Here is a 20,722-nt window from a genome sequence, read left to right as displayed (position 1 = left end):
CACAGGCACGTGTGAGATGTTGCTTAAAATGCTTTTGCCTGGCTGGGTTTGGGTGACATCTCTTCTGGCCTAGTCATGTTGAGTGTGCAGGGGGAGATGCTCACAAGCAGTAGCACAGGGCAGATTTCCCAGAGGTGCCAGGAGAGAGTTGTCCAGCGTGGGCACACCCACAAGGGTGTATATTTGGGCTCACATCAGCCTGCTGCAAGTGCTCAGAGTGCAGTGTCTTCACAGGCTGTGCCTGGAGGAAGGGGCTGCAGGAAGGAATCCCTGGCCCATCAGCACCTGTACACAAACCTGGTCAGGGCACAGCTTTGCCCACTGGCTTGCAATCCTCTTCACTGTCTGATGGAGGGAACAGTTTCTGGCAGCATCCCGGCCCTGGCCACCAGCACATTCCCAGGCAAGGCCAGGGCAAGGCTGGGGAGATGGCACAGGCCAGGGATAGCTCCCGGTGGTGGGATGGAAAAATGCATCTTGTCTGGGGACAGAGAAAGGCATGGGTGTGAGTTGTGCCTTTGGGGCCAGAGAGCAGCCCCTGATCACTCTTCATCAGTGCAATTATTACTTGACTGGAGTTGGGCAGCACCTCTCATCTGTGCCTGCAGGCCTTTGGAAGGAGCAGGTCGCATCCTGCCTCTCTCTCCATGACAAGCAGTGTGGCTGCCCCAAGTCCTGCGCTGCAGATGCCCTCTCCTCAGGAAGATGCTCACGGATCAGGACCACCTGCCAGCCGAGGTGTCTCAGTTTCCCAGCTGCAGTGGCAGCAGGGTGTCATGCTGACCATGGGGATCTGCCCTGCTCGGTGTCCCTGGCAGGCGGGTGCCCTAATTCCAAGCAGACTCTCCCTGTAGCAGCAGGCAACAAAGTAGATCCGGAAATTCCTGAGCTTTGGGAAGTGGGCTTTAATGCAATTAACTACAACAGAAGAAGAGGTCAGATAATAGGGGCAAAGGTTGCTCTTTAAAATGAAGGAGGAGGTAAATGAAACCAGCTGCCTGGGAGTCAGTGCACTGCCTTCATTAAACACGGGACAATGCTTATGGTCCCATGCAGCAAATCATGGATCTTTCCAGAAAACCCTTTTAAATGCAACACAAGACCTAGAGGTGAGAGGATGGAGACACATAGCCAGCCCCAGAATCTCCCAAGTGCTCTGGTGCCTGGCACTGTCCTTCTCTGGGAGGAACTGGGGAGCTGTGTGCAGCCTGGCCTTGCAGCTTGCTCAAGAACAGAGCATTTCTGACTGGCAGCTGTGCTCAGCCCTGCCTCACTACTGTTCTCAGCTCATCTTTATGCCACAGCTGGGAACCCATTCCTGAGCAGCCAGGTATCAGCACAGAGCTCAGTTCCTCTCTCTTCCTCACAAGACTTGTGCAACTGGTGCCATTTTCCCTTTTTCCTAGTCTGAGGAGGATGAAAGCACCTGTTGGCAACTGAGAACTTCCCAGGCAGATTTGCAAGACATCCTTGCCCATTTTACTGAAGCTTGTAATTGTCTTCTTCATGCTTTTCTTACACACCCAAAGCTGAAGTGTTTCCCTCTTCACACCCCCAGGAAATATGCTACCAGGATTTCTTGACACTGAAGCAGGAATACTGATACTTCATTTCTGCCCTTCATGGCTCTACCAGTCTCTGTTTCACTGTGTTGTTAATGAAGGTGTCAAACAATGTGACCATGGCACATATCCCAGGGTATTTCTCTTCCCTGTAGGGTCCCGGGTGTACTGAGCACAACAGCACCTTCCCAGGCTGCCTCCATGTGATCTCTGGGATGGCAGAGCCTCCTCTGGGTCTGCTCCTGGTCCTCTCCCCTTGGCAGTGGACCTACATGTCAGAGCACACCTTGTGCTTGAATGAGGTGATGACGAGGTGCAAGCCTGTCTTTGCTCTCTGAGGGGTTTATCCTGGGCTCTGGGACCGTATTGGCCAAGAAGCTAAACCCTACAGAGACTCTGATGCATTGGAGGGGTCATACACAGATTGAGGTTTATCTAACTCCATCTTTTCCCTGTGAATGCAACCTTTTTTTATGGTCTTTCAGCCAGTTTTAGGCCCAGGTGATGGAGTTTTTAGTCCACAGCAGTCTGAAAAAGTTGTTTCTGTTCAGTTTTTAAGTGCAGTGCTAAAATCCAAACATCTGCCATCCCCAGAGAATATTGCTTTGTAATTTTGTCTTAAAAAGTAATCTGTGTAAACCCCACCACTGCCTGCTGCTCACAGACCTGCTCTCCTCCCAGCAGCCAGTGGTTCAATAGTGTGTAAGTGATCAGAATGATTTTGAACACTTCCTAAATTCTCCCTGGAGATTATCTCCGCCCTTAGCACCTTCCAGCCACCATGGATGTACAGAAATGCCTCTTGCCTCTTTGCCCAGGTCACACAGTGTTGGGGGGTGCCTGGCATGTTCCCGTGCTTCGCTGGGGACACAGCTGGGACTGCACGCCTGGGGGAGGGTTGACAGAGGAGGTTCTTCTCCTGTAATGCATTTGCAAGTTGAGCCTGTAATAGAATTCTGCTCTGGGACAGTTAGTGACTTGGAGCAGTGAGACACAAAAATCCTCTCCAAGCACTCGTGCATGTTGCACATGTGCCAGGTGCTCTGTCTGAGCTGAGTTAGCCCACGGCATCCTTTGGGGATGCTCCTGCATTCCAGCACCCAAGTGAAACAGCCACTACAACTGCTACAGCTGCTCACTGGTGCAGATGAGATGCATGTTATGGAGAAAGCAGTGCTGGAAAGGTGAATCCACCTTTCTTCAGAGCCCAGGTCTTCAGCCCATTATGCCTCCCAGCACCCACAGCTGCACTGAGGTCTGCAGAGAGGATCTGTGTAACTCTGGTGAAATCCAAGTGGGCGTAGATCCAGTGGGGGATGGGAGGCAATGACTAAGCCCCACCAGCCCCAGCCAGAGCTGCTGCAGCTCCTGGGAACCTCCATCCCCCCAGCATGGCTCTGTCATACTCTGGGGCTTGTTGTGGTGAGTGGCTGATGCACACTGCAGATTTGGGAGGACAAGGTTCATAAAGTTTCTCTTGCAAAACCTATTAATCAGGAAAAGGGCCGGCCCAGGGGTATGCCAGTGCATGCTGCAGCAGGCATCCTGGTCCCTGCAAGACTGGCAGGAGCCTCTGGGAGATGTGCATGGGCTGCCATTTCTCCTCGCATGGAGCAGAGGTGCCAGCCCAAGACTCTTCCTCAGGAGGAGCAGGTTGGGATTACCTCTAGACATGGGGTATGTGCAGTCAGGACAGAATGCTTCACCTAATGTCCCGGAGCCAGGAGACAGCAGTGAGACATTTCAGAGCCTTCCTCTCACACTTGAAGATAGATGATTCACATGGTTATGGGCAGCACTGTAGCTGTACTCTATAAAATCAAGCACATGGAGAGCAGGAATCAGCCCCCTCTATGGGAAACACTCCCTGGCATTCATAGGCCAGAAGGTATTTCTGTGAGAGCAGGACTTCCTCTGCTGGTGACAGCCATGACATTTCTTGACAGGAGGATTCAGCTGTGGATTTTGCTGGAAAAGCAAGCAAGGAAGGTGCAGGTTGTGCAAGAGTGCTGCAAAGCCTTTGCAGGCGGCATTTTGTTCCCAGCCTTTGGAATTCTTCCCCCAGAGTTCACCAGCAAAAGTTAAGAAACTGCAAAACTTCCCATGGTTCCTGAAGTGCAGGATGCTCAGTGTTCAGGGTGTGTCCACCTTACATCCTGTTTTGGAGACTGAAGCATCTGCCAGACAGGCATGGCCAGAGGGCCAGGATAGGACAAGGTGCAAGCAGGGACTCCCCCAGAGCAAAGGAGGCTTCTTGGCAGGGGGCAGCAGCAGAACAGGAGGACATGGTTTGGGGGCAGAGACACTCACAGCTCTCTGACCTTGTCTTCTTATTTTCCTTCCAGTTACTACATAGATGGTCGAGTGGCCAAAGTGACAGACTTCCTGAAAACACGCCTGCTAGACACACTCTCAGACCAGATCAGGAAAATCCAGAAGGTGAGCGAGTGCAAAGGGTCTGCAGGGGCGAGGGGGCACCGTGCCTGCAGTGCCTGGGCTCAGCATCGCCACACTCGCAGGGGAGCTGGCGTGGGGTAGGGAGGGAGAGTGGCTGCTGGGCCCTGTGCTCCCCCCCAAAATGCAGCCAGCCCTCATTCAGGGCTGAAACACCAAGCATGGGGTGAAACACCAGGCAGCACAAAGCCTGGCCCCAGGGTGGGATGTGCGGCGGGTTTTGAGGGAAGTGGCCACAGGCTGCAGAACAGCATGGGCTGTGCAGGTGTGCCAGGACACAGGCTGGATGCACAGGGCAGGAGCAAACCCCATGCAAAGACTGGCTTGAGTCTCCCATCCATCTATTCTTGAAGGGAGCAGCATGAAATGAGGGAGAAACTGAACTTGCTCCCCAGGACAAGGAGAGGAGTGAGCAGCCAGGTGGTACCAAACCCTCCTGAGCACAGCTGGTGCTGTGTCTGCTCAGGAGGGGACTCTACTGCCATATCTTGCCCCACTTGCTCACAGTGCCTGGAAATGTTGCTTGCAGAGTAGTGACAGGTGCATTCCCAGAGTGATTCTCACTAGTGGAGAATCGTGACCATTATGAACAACTCTCCTTTTTCCCTGATGATCATGTTTTGACTGTCAAAAAACCAAGCTGTTGCTGGCCTGCAGTGTCAGAGTCCATGGCTCTGCCTGACTCATGAGTGCTCCTTTCCTCACTGGTCTGGGGGACCTACACGACAAGGGCTTTGCAGGGTCCCCCTGCTTTGGCTGATACAGCGGCCAGGGCTGTGACTGACACACTCAGCTGTCAGTCCTGGAAGAAATAAGGAACACCTAGTGAGTGAAAAAGGCCTTAGGGATTGGAGGAGATGTCCATCCATCCATCTTGTCTAGGTTTTCAACTCTTACCGCTCGCCACAATGTCTCACTTGTAATTCCTGCAGGGAGAAACCATAGAATGAGTAAACAACTCAAAGAGGCCCTGGGAAAGGGGATGAGAGGGTCAGTGCAGCAAAGCTGGAGGAGAGAAGCTGCTTGCTGAGCCCTCTGGCACAAGCTGGGAGCCATCCACGTATGTGGATGATACTCCTGCTGTGGGGGAGGCATGACACAGTGGCCAGTGGAATCACTGTGTCACAAGCAAGAGACCCCCACTGGGGGTATAATACCCTGCCAAAAGTGGTGACACGTGTCCCACCTCTGCTGCGGGTTGGAGCCTGCTGGGAATGGAGTGGGACTCCATCCGTTCCCAGACCAGAAGCAGCAAGGAGCTGCCCTTGGTGAAGTTTAGGGGAACCTTCGCACCCATGGGCCAGAATTTGGCCCGGACAGGGCAGGGCTGGGGAAGGCTCTCCTGGGAATGCCAGTGTGGATGAGCAAAAGCACAGCACTGGGTGCTAATGGCCTCCAGCTTGGCTCTGAGTCCGTGCATCCTGCCGGGGCTGATTAGAGCAGCTGGACTTGTCCACTTCCCTGTTTTATTGCTTCCTCTCCGACCGGGGAAGGTGGCGGGCTTAGATAATTACAGGCAGGATGCCAACACCTCTGGGGCTTCAGTCAGGGTTGTCGACTCTCACAGGCTGTGAGTGGGAGGCAGCCCAGAGCTGGCGTATTTAACATCTTTGAGGGATCCCAGTCCATCCAGCACATTCCAGCGCTCCTCACTAATGGGGCAGGATCCATCAGGCTGCGCAGAGCGTTCCTGGGGCCGCTGGGTTTGCAGACATCTGGTCGTGGGAGCTTGTCACCCGGCCTGGAGAAGTGGGATTGCAGGAGAGAAGATAGGGTGTGGTGCCGAAGGTTGCTCAGGCTGGGAGAGGGCAGCTCTGGCCATCTGAGCCCTCCTGTCCCATCTGGCACTCACAGATGTCTGTTCACAGGTTCACTGCTGGCTGAAGCCTTGTAAGGGGTGAGCCAGCATGCTCAGACCTGCATGTCCCACCTGTGCCACAGACCCTTCAGGTGGCAAAGCAGCCCCTGCCCAGCTGTGGGACTGACTATCTGTGACTGGAGGAATCCCACTGCTTTCTCATCTTTAATCCATGTGGCTCCAGTATGTGACCCAGTGCTCCCACACTGCAGAGCCACTGGGGCTCAGGGGCTCTCCATGGCTGGCAGCCACCTTGAAAGGGGGTAGGGAGAGCTAAGGCAACATGAGAGTGCAGTCTGTGGGATGGAGTGCAAGGGGAGACCAAAGGGGAAGAGCAGGGTCTGGGACTGGGAACATGAGAGTACATTTGGGAGCAGCTCCAGAAGATGCAAGTGGACATGTGGCAGTGGCAGGAAAGAGTGAGGAATAGTGTCCCCCCACCCGGCCAAGGTAAAGACACAGAGTGACGTGCCATGCCCAGGCAGGCACTGACTGTCCAGCAGCGCCATCACCAAAAGTCTCCACAAGTCTTCCCAGGGTGTGGGACAGGAAATGTATGCCTTGGCTTTGAATCACAGGTTCCCCAGGGTAATTTTGGTTACTTTTGTCTCTCACGCAGGTAGTGAACACGTACACACCAGGGAAGAAGATCTGGCTGGAAGGTGTTGGCACGACCTCAACTGGAGGCATGAACAACCTCTCCGATTCATATGCAGCTGGGTTCCTGTGAGTGACACTGGCTTGCCAGCACCAGGGCACTGCCACCTCCGTGGGCTCTGCAGGCTGAGGTGCTGCAAAGGCACTGCAGCTGGGAGAGGGCAAGCTCCATGCCCAGAGACCCCCTCAGTACTCCCTGGTAGCCTGAGTATTGTTAACTTCTCCATTTCATCCCTATTACCCCTCCTCAGCTCTGCTTTCCATTTTCTCTCCTTTGAAGCTACAACCATTCCTGGCTCCTGGGGCTTGTCCACTGGCATAGCCCCACGGCCTGGACATCCTGCTGCAAAGCCCCACTTCAGATCTTCAGAGCTGGCTGTGATAATGAAAGATGGAGGAGGATTATCTAAGCTTTGCAGGGAAGCACAGGGACATGCCTGGGCTACCAAGGCTGTGGCAGGCTGTGAGAGTTGAAGATCTTGCCCAGGGAGTGTGAGAAGGCAGGCCAGTGCAAAGGTCTGGTCTGCCCTGCTCAGACAGAAAGTGCAGAGTGCTGGCAGGCTGGGGGAGCACCCCAGGCTCTGGGCAGAGGGCTGAGATATTGGGGTGCACACAGGGGCTCAGGCACAGGTTTGGGACATGCAAGCTGGGCACAGCTGGGGCAGGGGGAGAAACATGCAGACTTGCTGGGGCAGGGATAGTGGGAGCCAGTTAATGCCCAGCTCACTAAACCCTCTGGAGACTTCAGCTCAGGTGCTGAAGTAGGGATCAGGTCAGATGCATGAGAGCAGCTGTGCCACTGGGACCAGGCAACCCCCCATGGTGCTCCCCCAGCCCCCCCCCCCCGCCATGGTGCCCCAGCTCTGTTCCCTCTGTCCCCAGGTGGCTGAACACGCTGGGCTTGCTGGCCAGCCAGGGCATCGACGTGGTGGTGCGGCATTCCTTCCTCGACCACGGCCACAACCACCTGGTGGACCAGAACTTCAACCCCTTGCCGGTAGGTCTGCCCAGGGATGTCGTGCTGGTGCTGCCTTCTCCTTGCACATTTGGGGAGGTTCTCTCCTTGTGGTGTCTCTGAACTCTGCTGGAAAATGAATTTTCCAGGTCTGTTCCTTAGAGTGTTAATAGGAGATGTTAGTTCATGTCAAGTGCAACATGTTGGAGGCAGATGGGAGAGTGATACCTCTGTAGCTGAAATTTCATCTAATCCCTCAGGGTCCATAGCACAGGAGGGAGGCTCGTGCCACTGAGGGGTGCCAGGGCAGGCTGGCGAGTCGGAGGGATGGATGTGGCAGGATTACCATGCATGGCATGGGGCATCAGCTGGATTGCTAGTGTTGAGCTGGCCATGGAGAAGCCAGGATGGAGCTTCAGCACCTGATTTCAGACCTCTAGAAACCAAGGTGAAAGCTTCACCGTGAGCAGTGGTCCTCACCAGTGCCCCACAAAATCCCTCACTCTTCAGAAACACCTGGGCAGAGGGGAACTCCCAGAACACATGGGGCTGATAAGGAAACCATATGAAAAACCCTGTTAGAAGTAGCAGGTTTCCTTTTCCTCTGGGGCTTAGTAAATACACTGCCTTGTAAGCAGAGAGCCTGGCAGAGCGGCTGGGTGCTCTGCATCTCCCCTAGAAGGGATTGGTCCATGACCCAGCAGACACTGCCAGCAGGCTGGGGATCCCTGTCGGAGATGTGCACAACCCTGACACTGTGAGCCTGCCCTCAGTGCTGTGCCGGGATCTCAGGGTGGCTGCAGGGGAGCAAAGTCTGAGGGAGCTGCATCTCAGTCAGCTCTACCTACTCAGGCGATGAAAACAGCATCCCTGCAACAGCATCCCTGAGCATCAGGCTGGCTCCAGAGAGCAAACCAGTGAGCAGGAGGGCAGGCCCACTGCCTGCGCTGCTCTGGGTATCTCCTGGAGCACCTTGGTCTGCTCCCACATGCAGCCTTCCAGCAGGCACACCTGCCAGCTCTGGGGGCCCAGGTGGGGAGAGCCTGGGGGGCTTTGAGCTTTGTTTGAGATGAACCTGAGCCTGCAGCTAGCACTTGATGGTTTTCTCCTGAAGAGCCAATTTCCCTGGCCAAGCCACATCACCCCCTCTCCCAGGGCTTCAGGGCCCCCTGGATTGCTCCTGGCTGGACAGGTGCAGGCCAGCTCCTGCCTGCTGGGTGCACAAGGGCAGCAGGTGGCTGTGGCCAGCTCTCCTGGCACAGCGGGTCAGAGGGTGGCCCATGGCCAGCTCTCTTGGCACAGTGGGGCAGCGGCCCAGAGCGGCTGGAGGAGTGCAGTTCAGAACGGGATTAAAGCCAGGGAAGGAGTTAGAGGAATAAACCCCGGGCTGTTAAACACAATGGAAGTCTTTAACTTGGATTTTGCTGTTGTTTTAAAGATAAGTCTCCCAATACATTAGATGCCAATTGCTGTCATGATTGTTTCTTCACTCTCCCATGTGCTTCAGCACTGATCCCACATCCCACCACAGTTTCTTCCTGCACAAACTCTGGCGGGTGCTTCCACGACCCTTTTCTCTGCACTCCTGTGCTACAGAAGAGCCACAGGCAGGTGAAAACCGACAAAGGGTTTAAAAGCTGCAAACACCATAAAGCCCAGCAAGACCGGGCCGTGACCTGCTCCGCGGGATAGCTGCTGCTCTTTTCCCGTGGGAGCTATCAAGAAGATAAAAGCCGCTGGCTGTACCTGTGCGGGGCCGCGGCGCTGTGAAATACAATCTGCTCATTAGCTGCCATGACAAAGAGGTTTCCGAACGCCGGCTGGGCGTGAGGCAGCTCTCAGCTGCCTGCTGAGAGAAGGGCTGCACCGCCGCGGCATCAATCACAGCTCCAGCTGGCAGCTCCTCAGGGAGCTGGGAGCCAGGCCTGGGCTCCCCGGAGCAGTCTTTGCACCTTCTCCTCCTCTGCCGCTGCTGATGCCTGCTTGCTCAATAAGAGGATGGCCTCAGGTGGCAGCAGTGTGGCCAAGGGGCACTGAAGCTTCTCAGTGAAATTAGGAAGATGCTCACATCTCTGCTGGGCTTCCCACACACAGCTGACTCATGAGCTAAGTGGTATTTTGTGGCTTTGTGGATATCTTGCAAGGGACCTGGTCATTGTGTGCCCCTCCAGGTCCTTCACTCATGGAAGGGCAGCTTGAGTGCCCATCCTGGTTGCCAGAATTGCCTGTCCACTCTCCCTCTGAGCTCAAGTGTTTTACTGCCTTGTTATTTTTGAGATAACATTTTCATGTATGGTTGGAGTGCTTTTTCTTCCTGAATGATTGGGGCAGTCAGCTGTATAATAGTCAGAGGAGCCCTTCAAATAAAGCCTTTTGCAGGTACATCAGTCTGCCTGCCTGCACTTAAACCTGTACATGTGTGGGAGTAAGGAGTGGAGGGAAGGAGGGCAGGAGCAGCACCAATACTCGCTCTTCACAGGGCAGTGCCTTTGAAATGCTGATCTGGCATTTAGTACCTCTAGGATCATTTCAGGCATGCAACGTACATACTCTATCTCTCTTTCCTTAATATCTCTCTGAAACAGTCCAGAGGGAAGCAATACATTTATTTCACCCCAGGCAGGCATGAGATTTCTCTTCATATTCTTACAGAATGTTAAAGACCTTTTTCAGTGCTCTTCCACGTGGCACTCACTACTTTTTTATCCATCCCTGATATTGATTTCTGCTCCTTTAATGTACAGTGCTGTAAGGTTATATCTATGCAGAGAAAAAACTTGGGCATAGTTCTAGGCAGGGTTTGAGGAACACAAACTCCAAAGAGAAGCCAAAGCTGAAAACCAGACTTCCATTTCCTGTGGCTCCTCATGGGGCCTAAAGAGCTCCTCTTCCCCTGAAGAGTATGGGCGGTGAGATACTGGGTTTGGTAGACACTTAAAGCTCTTTTCTGCATATAAGATTCATATGCAGGATAAGGAAGTCCTGGAGGGATCAAGGGTGAATCGACAGCAGGGGCTGCCTGCTCAGCTGTGGTGGTAGAAGACAATATGATATTGCCTGTGAATTGATGGCGTCCTTGAGAAAGCATCACAGCAGTGCGAAGGTCTGTGCCCAATGGTGCTGTGATCAGATGCTTGGATGCTGCGGGTGATTTTTTACCTCCTTGGCTTTGCCCAAAGGCACTGAGGAGAACACAATGGGAAAGAATATCACTGTCTGTCCTGGAGGAGGGAGGGCCCTGGGCTCACACTAGGTCTATCTGACCTGTTCCGAGCACCTCCCCACTGGGGAATGGGTTGCCGCCCCCCCAGGTTTCCGGATCCCGCAGTTTCCGAGTCCGAGGAGGCAAGGGGCCCTCCGGTGAGGTGCCAGGAGCGGGAGCGGGTCCCCGGCCGCGCTCCCGCCGGCTGCACGTACACGCTCCCCGGTGCGCTCATTAGCTGAGATGGCTTGGCAGGAGGCGCTGCTAATTGCAGCTGAAGGTCCCAGCCGGCTCCCCAGTCGGTACCTCTCCCGCCCCCGCGCTGCCCCCGAGGGGGTCCTCCCAGGCCAGGGCTGCGGGGGCTGGGTCCTTGCCCACCTGTGCCCATGCCCGCCCCGAAGGGCCAGGGGAATCCAGCCCTGCTGCTGCACCCGCCCATCTGCACGTCCAGCACTGTCACCGCGCTGCGCACATGCAGCCGGCCGAGCTGCCAGAGCAGCGCTGTGGCTGCTGTTGCCCCCGCGGCGACCCTCGGCTGCAGGTCACTGTCTAGGACAGGGTGCTCAGGTCGGACTGCAGCGTGCCATGTGCCATGTGCCATGTGCCATGCCGTCAGAGGCACGGTCCCAAGTCTGGGAGTGGCAAGGGGTGGGGAGAGTGAGGAGGTTCAGTGGAGCGCGCACACACACGGAAGCTGTTCCTGATGACTGTAAGTCTGCTGCGCGGCCGTCTGGCACCCCCATCTGCCCTGCACGCTGGAGCACTAGCTCTGGTGGGAGTGATGCCTGCAGGCAGGGAAGGGGTGGGAGAGGCAAGGACTGGCAGGAGCTGTTGTTACAGGACGTTTGCTCTGACCACAGACGGGAGGGATGAAATCCCGGGCAGTTCAAGTGTGCATGGGGGAAAAGCTCTCCCATGAGATGTCAAGCGAAACCATGGTCTGCTTAAGGCAGAGTGGAAACGGTGCCCTGTGGAAGTCTCCCAGCGAGCCTTGGCACAACTGCCTGGAGCAAGTTTGAGTAGGGCATCCACCACCTTGTCCTTTCCATCATGTCTCAAGGACTGAGGCATTGTCTGCTTTCTGCACTCTGTCTCCTTCCAGGAGTTCCAGGTTAGCTCTGAGGATCATTGTATCTGTGAACAAGGAGACAGATTTAAAGCACCTAAACTCTGCTCGCTGTCACAGTGGGTAATGGGGCCTTTCCCTCTTGGTGCATCAGAAAAAAAGGTCTCTGAAGTGCAGATGCATGGACTCTCAAATGAATCAAAGCCATGCTGTGGCTAGCAGCTCTGGTACCCACCCGCCGGAGCTGCAAGACATGTGCAGAGCTGGAGCTGGACTGTTCCTCCTGCACTGGAGGATGGGGCAGAGACAAACTCCATCTGGGACCAGCAGCAGCAGCAGCTTGGTCTTGGAAGGACAGACACAGCCACTGCCCACATCTCCCAGAGGCACTATGCTAGTGTGAAACCTGCCCACCTTGGTCACAAAGCCGTCCCAGGGCTGTGGATGAGGTGGGGCAGAAGGACCATTCCCAGAGTAGATTTGTGCTCTGGAAGAACAGGAAACAGAAAAATTGCATTTGGTTTCCAAGCCCTGTGATCTGGCAGCTCCGCTCCCTTCCTGTAGCCTCCATCGCCTGGACCCTGTTAGGGAGAGGTGATGACAAAAGAGAGATTTGGCTGTTCCTCCATCTGCTCAGATCCCAAGAAGGTGGAGGCCACTGGCTGGGGCCAGGCTGTGAAGGGCAATAGGCAGGGTTCACATCCTACTCGCCACTTTCCTGTTTTCTGGGCAGGCTGTCCCCTCAGTGCCACTGGTGCCTGGCAGCAGTTCCTGTGGCTGTTGCTCCCACGGTAGGAATTTTGCTGTAGATCACTTGCCTGAAGAGAAAGCTGCAGGAAGATGTAAAGGCATAACGCAACGCAGGAAAGAGTGGTGTGAGATGAAGTGTTCGCAGCCGTTAGAGCAGGAAGGAAGAGGATCAGCATGGTGAACGCAACAGATGCCCAGGCAGAGATTGTCAGCAGCTTCAGGGAACTGGTGGTGGGGCTCCTGCAGGGACCTGGCCTCAACAAAAAAGGAATTGGTCAGCATCAGCCATTCCTTTCGTGGGCAGAGGTGTCTGGATCAAAGCAAAAGTCTGTCCTGCCCAGGAGGGGCAGAGCACAGGGAAGATCCAAGGGGCCACTTCTCTGCAGCATCTCTGTGCGCTGCCTCCTCCTCCCCTGCTGGTGCCACCAGCCTCTGGCAGCCCAGTCCACGTGAAGCCCCCTTGTTTGGGGCTAGAAGGAGCCTTGTTCCCCATTCATAGACCCTCTCTGGAGTGTCCCCCATGGTGCTCACTCACAGACGTCCCCAGTACAGCAGCAAATGTTGTAGGAGACTCCTCAGTTCTCCAGAACCTCCACACAAGGAGGGGGCACACACAGGACAGCAAAGAGATCATGTCCCTGAGGGTGGGGGCATGAGAGCTCGCGAGGGCAGCATTAGTGTCTGCAGCTGATGATTTTGACTTCAGAAAAAAGTTTTTCCCTTTGGGATGAGGCTCTGCCCCGCTCTGCTTGTCACAGGACCTTGTACAGCATTTGGCTGAGAAAACCTTTAACTCCCCCTTAAGAAGCACATAAAACTCAGGGATAACTTTAAAAGCAGAATTATCCAGCCTTGCTGAAGGAACAAGCAGCTATGGCTTGAACAGGATGTAAGGACCTCCGCAGGGAGAAAGCTTTGGATGGTGAGGATCTCTTTAATCTAGTGGAAAAAGAAAGAACAAGAACCACCGGTTGGAAGCTGAAGCCAGACAAATTCAAGACAAAAATAAGGAGTGGGATTGTTAACAGTGCGGATATGCAACTGCCAGAAGAGGCTCCTTGGGAAGCAGCAGCTTCTCCATCCCTTCAAGTCTTCACAACCACAATCACTACCTTTCTGTAAGATGCTTTTGCCAAAAACAAGCCATCAGGCTCAACAAAGGGATAAAAGAGCAAAGCTCTCTGTCCTGTGATGTTCAGAGCAGCCAGCCGTTATCTCCATACAGGTTGCTGGGACTGTGGAAAAATGCAGATGAAGGTGCAGGAATGGAGCTCTCTGTAACAGGCTGTTGAAACTCGAGTGTGCCTAAGGCACAGCGGAAGAACTTGGGCAGCTTCAGAAGCGAGAAGAAGCAATAGGAAGAGGAATAGGGTGAGCAGCAGCCAGCTGATGCTGCTGGTGACTTGGGAACAGAGAGCTATGCCCTGGCAGCCCCAGCCAGAGGAGGCTGTGCACCACGGGCTCACAGCCAACTCGTTTGAAGTTCAGCAGCCTTTGCTGGTTACAGTCCCCAGGAGACTGAAGGGCTATGGCTCTCTTACTCTGGTTTTCTGGTTATGGAAACGTCTTCTCACACGTGGAGAGCGCGGAGCTGAACAAACTCAGGTGGGCAGCAGAGCTGCTTTGCTGCCTCTAGGAGAGAGTGTGGGGATAACTCCTGCACTTCTCCTGATGGCTCTGCAGACAAGAGGGTCTGGCTAATAGTTCTGCCTCAGGGTCTGCCTAATCAACCTTGTTTCCAAAAGCTGAAGTCTCTAAACTTTCTCCAATGAAGTAAAATGTGCAAAGAGATCAAGTGGGACCCTCTGGGCTTTCCCTCTCTAGTGGAAAGCTTGTATGTCTCACTGGCCCCATGGGGCTCAGAAGATGAGGCTCCCTGAGCTCTGCACATCAGCTCACTCAACACAAGCACCCCTCCTGCCCACAAATCAGGGGTTCCAGACAGGAGAGCTCCTGAGGCACAGGAGGGCTTTGCCTTCAGGTGCTCCTCACCTGCAGTGCTGCTTGATGGGTCTGCAAAGTAATTAAAGCAAGAAAGATCCCTCAATTCCCGTGGGACTAATAGCAAACCAGATTCCTCTCTGCTATACCCCCTCTACTGCTACAGCTGTATTGCTGGCTCAGCCCTCTCAGTAAGAGTCTTCTGTGACTTCAAAAGACAAATCCTTTCTTCAGTTGCACTGATTGGAGCAACCTGTCTCCCTGGACATTGCTGGAGCTGCCCCTGACAGGATGTCCAGCACCACACTGCACATCCTTGCAAGGAGTGTGTGGGCACTGCCAGCCTGGGGAACTTGCTTGCACAGGCTGTGCCACATGGGAGTAGGTGCCACCTGCTGTCGGGGGCTCAGGAAGAGGTCACTGATAGTGGAAAAGCCACCCTGATTGCAGCCAAACTGGGTTTCAAGAGCAGCTATTTCCCAAGCTTGTCTCATTTGAACAGGAGCTGGTAGCTGCAGGTGCCCAGCAGCCCTGGTGTGATTTTTACTGGGGCTCACTCACGCCAGTGGAAGGAGCAGCCCTGGAGCATCAGCCCAGCTGGGGAAAATGCAGGTTTGTTTCAGTCGTGCTAGGTGTGTGTGTGTAATTCATCATCCAAGTGCTTGGTGTCACCAGGTCCTGGTAATTTATTGCAAATAACATCATTTTGGCCTCTCACAGAAGTGGATTTGAGATGATGCGAAAAGCTGCAGCTGTCTTCAGTGCTCCCCTGCAGTGAGCTGAAGAGCTCAAGTGCCTTGAGACCAGTGCTGACAACTCCTTTTTCAGCCCCGGGTCATTTTTCTGGCCCTCCTTTGAACTCTCTTTGGTATTTTCACATCCTTCTTGAAACTGAGACTTCGGAGCTAGCTTTGCCAGCAAGGTGAGGTAAAATCACTGCTCTCCCCTCTCATCTCCTGCAGATGTTGGAGGGACACAGTGGTCCTTGCACTGCCCTGGAGGCATTGCCTGTGCTGAAATAACTGCACACTCAGCCATGATCACCTCATACTTTGCAGAACAGCTCACCCTAAATCACTGCTGACTGTCTCACCCATCTCATGGCACCTGCATGGGAGCTTCTTCTCAGAAAAGCTGGGTACCCTTAGCTGGGCCAGAAGCTCACAAAACATAGCCAAAACTTTTCAGAGAGACAAGCATCTGTCCTCGTGCCCAGCTGGGGACATGCTGAATGGCACAGCTCTGCCCATGAGCCATCATGGCAGGAGCCTGGGGCTTGACTCCCCCAGCTCTGCAGGGTTTGTCAGAGCATCCTTGGGAAGAGCGTGTGCTGAGATGTGAGATTTGGCAGCAGCTGGGGCAGGTCATGGGGCTGGGCAGCTCCCAGCATCCCCACATTACAAACCTTGCTGCTGCTGAGCTTTGAGAGTGGAGGGACACTAATGTCAAAGCAGCAAATCTCTGGGGACCACCCAGCCCAGAGGGGTGGGTGCTCAGCTGGAGGCTGGAGCTGCTGGTGCCAGCTCCCCATGGAGGCAAGACCATCAAGAGTCCCCTGCAGAACACCTCTTGAGATCCATATGGAAATTCTGAGGGCAGACACTGAGAGTCTGGCCTCTATCACCCCCATCACTTGTGGGTGAAAGCAGCATCTCATCAGTGGAAATATGGAGAGGAGGTGAGAAAGCCCAAGAGGGCTTCTAGAAAAGGCCTAAGAGCCTGAGCTGACAAGGTAGCTCAGGACACCAGACTTAGTTTTAACTCATGACCATGGGACTAAATGCTGAAGTCTGCACTTAGCTTTGTCCTCACTGCAAACTCAAGTAGTTACTCATCTAATGACTCCGCTAATCAGGGTGGCTGGCCAGAGAGACAGCAGTACTCTTTCTCCTGGCTGCTGTGAGCCTGAGCAGCACAGGCTGGCACTGCTTCCCACAGAAGCTTGGTGCAGGCAGGGACATCCCGAGGCTGTAGAGTAGCCCAACAAGCCAGCAGGGTCAGGGACAGTGGCGTGGCCTCGTTTACAGCACACATAAGCAGCATTAAGCAACTGCAGCTCGTTCTCCCTGGGCGCTTTGGCCTTGTGGCTGAGCCTTCTCAGGCTACACGAGCCTCTCCTCACTCTCCTCTTCACACTCACATCTCCTTCGGGGCCCAGAGTTTGCAGAGGAAGCAGTTACCAGGCTGGTGTGGCACAAAGCCCCGTGGTTTTGGCTGGGAGTAGCAAGAAGAGAACAGAAGGTGGCTTTTCCTCTAGCATTGTGCCAAGATCTTGCCCAGAAAGTGAGAAGTGTGTCTGGATCTCTCTTTGCCAGACCAGCTAAGTGCTGATGGAACAGATCAGCTTCTGCTGAGCTGGAAAGAGCATGGGGCTGGCAGTCCCATCTGGCTGGTGGGTTTTGGCCTTATGCTGGTCACTGGTGCTCCGCTGCTCAGTTTTATATGCCGACCTCTTTACCCAAAATGCATGTTAATCAGGGGTTGTGTGAGGGCTCCCCACAGACAGGACGGATAACTGAGTCTATATGAGATATCTGCACTTCCACCTGCCCATTCTGCCCTGCATCCGGGGGCCTGGAGACCCCATTCCCAACCACATGCCCTTCTGCGATGCAAGACCCCTTCCTCGCACTATCCTGACCATGTGGGGCTTTCCTTGCCCTTCCCAGGCACTGTGCAGAGCCACAGGGTGCTTGTTCAGTACTCATTTCCTCCTCGCTGTGCAGGTCAGACCTGAGGAGCAGAGCAGCCCCTGGTGCTACTGTGACCATCGTTGCTGGATGTTTGACAGGCCCAGCAGGGAGGGGGATCATCCCAATTGCCCTGGGGCACATGGCCGCTCTAGGATATCCAGTCTGAGCTGTTCAGAGGGTGTTCATCCAGAGTGCTCATGTGTGTGAAGGTGCCTCAGCACCCACAGGCAGCCCTCAGAGAAGCAGGGCGATGCTCCATCTCCCCAGCATCACCTGGTGTGCCTGGAGCAGCAGCGGGGCCAGAGCCCCATCCTGCAGAACAGCAGACAAGGGCCTGAGCCTGCCCTTTCCCTTCCCACAACCCTGCTTCATTTACCACACACCTCCCAGCTTCTGCAGCGGATGAGTGGGGGGCCCTGCCGGCAGCGGCCTCCGTCACCACACAGCCTCACCTCCCTCCCCAGGGCTTGGGGCCCATCCTGTGTGCCGAGCGAGGCCGTGCCCTGCGGGAAAAAGTAGTGTGTGGTGACGTAATTAAGGCTGCACCATTTATGCGTGTAGGGTCTGAGCATTTCCTCTTTCTTGACTGCTTGGCTTCCCCATGCTCCACAGGAGGCTTTAAAATGGGAGAAATACCTCTGGAAAGCTGAGCACCCTCAGCAATCCCAAAAGCTGATGTGCCATGAACAGAGACAAAGAGCAGGGGAGAGCTCTGGTGTGCTCCAGCTCTGTGTAAAGAGTGGGGGAAGAGCCTGCTCCCGTGACATCACCACCCTGTGTGCATCAGCTGGAGCTGGTGTGCAGCTCCACAGCACGGCTATGTGTGCGTCCATGGGTATGTGCAAGGGTACTCATGCTGCCCCCCATGCTCTGCAACCCAGCCAAAAGCTGAGCTCCTTCAGAGGGTACCCACGTCTCTCAGCGTGGGCAATGTATTCCTCCCTGAATCTCTTCCCTGGAAACATCCATGCCATCATGGCTTAGACCGCTCAAAAAAAGCTCATCCCAAGGCAGACATCTGGCACACAACATTTTCACCCCAACAGCCAGAATTTTGCCAGGCTGCAAGCCGGGGAGCCAGCCTTTCCTGCCCACGCCCTCTGTGAGTAGGGGCTGTTGTGCTGCTGACTGTCCCCTCTGCCCCCCAGGACTACTGGCTGTCCCTACTCTACAAGCGCCTCATTGGTCCTAAGGTGCTGGCGATCCACGTGGCCGGTCTCCAGAGGAAACCCCGGCCCGGCAGAGTCATTCGAGACAAGCTCCGGATTTATGCCCACTGCACCAGCTACCACAAGTAAGCGGAGCAAGGAAGGCTGAGGGTTACAGGGTGGGATAAGTGGTATCCCCAGGAGATGGGGACCGACAAGGACACGCTGGGGCAGGTTGGCTTCCCAGGATACTCACTCAGGTGCTGCTCTGGCCGCTGTCACACTGAAGGGAGAGCGCCGGGATGGCGATGCCTCCGATGAAAGTCGTGGCAAGCCCGCGCCTGGGAACGGGGCCGGCTGGGACCGGTGCAGTGGCCGCCGGGCAGCCTGGGCAGCAGAGATCAAGGGAGTGGATTTCACACGAGGGGCCCCCGGTCGGTCGGGTTACTCGCCAGGCCGCGCTGCCGGGGAGCCTGGCCTGGTTATTGTTTCGCTGATAAGGTCTTTGAAAGCACCTCAGCGAGCCGGGGGGGCGGCCACCTCCTCCGCGGACACAAGTTGCTATTGTGGAGGAGGAGAAGCTGTTTCTTTACACAGTCCAGATGCTTTCAACATGCCTCCAGCTCGGTAGGAAACCTTGTCCAGTAACTGACAGGTGCAAAGTGCTTTATAGCCTTTGTTTGGGGCTGCCTGATTAGGCAGGGACAGAGGATCAGTGTCTGGACCTGTCTGTCAGGTGCCTGGGGTGGAGGGGGCAGACGCCATTCACGCACAGAGCTCCCCTCCGTTCTCAGCCTCCTCCTTGCAAGGCTGCGGGAGCTGTCCTGGGACTGACACTCTGTCCTGGGCCACCCCCACTCTGGACACCGTTGCAGCATCCTCCTGTGCAGTGTCACTGCTGGCTGAAGAGGGGGGTTGAAAGGTGTTGTCACAGAGCCAGGCTTCATGATGGGAAGGTGGCATCTCCCTGTGAAGGGGCAGCAGGATGGTGAATCTGGACGTCTGCACGAGGCCAGTTCTTGCAGAGACCCCCAAGCCCCTTCTTGGACGTGATGCTCCTTGGGCACACGGCAGTGCAGCCCTCATCTCCCACTCTCCCCTTTGCAGTCACAACTATGTCCGGGGATCCATCACCCTTTACATCATCAACCTGCATCGCTCCCGGAAGAAAATCAAGCTGGCAGGGACGCTGCGGGATAAGATTGTCCACCAGTACTTGCTGCAGCCCTATGGCAAGGACGGGCTCCACTCCAAGTAAGTTTGATGCTGGTGGCTGGGACTGCCACCACTGTCCTATCCTCAGTGCCGCTGCGCTGACCCTCCCCTGGTCCCACAGGTCAGTCCAGCTCAACGGGCAGCCGCTGGCCATGGTGGATGACGGGACTCTCCCCGAGCTGAAGCCTCGCCCGCTGCGGGCCGGCCGCACCCTGGTCATCCCCCCGCTGACTATGAGCTTCTACGTGGTGAAGAATGTGAACGCGCTGGCCTGTCGGTACCGATAGCCCGCAGCCCACAATGGACTCGCCAGCCCCGCTCCTGCCCCCGTGCACTGCCCAGGTCATGCTGCCTCCTTGGCAGCCCACGCAGCCTCGCCGTGGGGCCGTGTTGGGCAGCTCCACGCCATGCCCTCATCCTCACCCCCAGGATGTCCTCCACCTTGGCACCACTCCTGCCCTGTGGCCGCGGAGCTCCACATGCCTTGGCCGCCATCCCGCCAGAGCAGTGCGACAGCCAGTTTGCAGGGCCTGCCACCATCCGTCCCGTGAGCTGCGAGAAGCACCCGGGCTCTCGTGCCTGCTGGCTGCAGGGAGGGTTGGGGTGCTGAGCCCCGGTATATCCCGGCACGGACACCCTCCCCGACCCCCTGGTCCCGCTGCCCCTCGGGATGACCCCTCCAGCAGCCGGACCCCCTTCCCTGGAGGCGGGCAGTACCCCGGTGCACCAAGCGCATGGAAGCAGCTCCCTCTACTGCCGCCGGGATGCCGCCAGCGGCCTGGCCCGCTGCGAGATGCACCGGGCGGGGCGGGGCGGGGCGGGGCGGGGCGGGGCAGGGGGCTCCGGGGGCCGCCCCGGGCGGGCGGGCTCGGGCTCCGCGGCGGGAAATGTTGATTGTTAAATTATACATCCCGGAGCGGAGAGGGGAGGAGCGGTGGGCCGGGAGCGTCTCCTGCCCGGGAGAGTGGCGGTGTCGCGAGCAGGAGCAGCTGCGACGCGCCCAGGCGCTACCGGAGGTGTAATAAAGTTGGGCTCTCAACCATGCCGGCGTCTTCTGTCCGCCGCGGGCCGGGCCGGGCCGGGGCGGGCGGGAGGGGAGCGGTGCCGCTGTCACACAGTGCGGGGCGGCGGACACACGGTGCGGTGCCGCTGTCACACGGTGCGGGGCGGCGGTCACACGGTGCGGGGCGGCGGTGACACGGTGCGGTGCCGCGGTCACAC

At 55.9% G+C, this 20,722-nt stretch overlaps 1 protein-coding gene across 3 annotated transcripts in view; it reads left to right on the top strand.

Moving 5' to 3' along the window:
- HPSE2 (heparanase 2 (inactive)) overlaps nt 1–20,310 on the top strand; it is a 106,248-nt gene extending 85,938 nt beyond the window's left edge. For all 3 annotated transcript variants that reach the window (XM_039554211.1, XM_039554210.1, XM_039554209.1), the window contains 6 exons: nt 3,908–4,001; nt 6,494–6,600; nt 7,414–7,528; nt 18,287–18,432; nt 19,394–19,540; nt 19,623–20,310. In XM_039554211.1, the coding sequence (XP_039410145.1) occupies nt 3,908–4,001; nt 6,494–6,600; nt 7,414–7,528; nt 18,287–18,432; nt 19,394–19,540; nt 19,623–19,788 (775 nt within the window). In that variant the 3' untranslated portion in view covers nt 19,789–20,310. The remainder of the gene's footprint in view (nt 1–3,907; nt 4,002–6,493; nt 6,601–7,413; nt 7,529–18,286; nt 18,433–19,393; nt 19,541–19,622) is intronic.
- The last annotated feature ends 412 nt before the right edge of the window (nt 20,311–20,722 follow it).

This window comes from Corvus cornix, chromosome 6 (assembly GCF_000738735.6).
Source record: "Corvus cornix cornix isolate S_Up_H32 chromosome 6, ASM73873v5, whole genome shotgun sequence".
NCBI classification, from domain to species: domain Eukaryota; kingdom Metazoa; phylum Chordata; class Aves; order Passeriformes; family Corvidae; genus Corvus; species Corvus cornix.
This window is presented reverse-complemented; position numbering and strand designations above follow the sequence as displayed.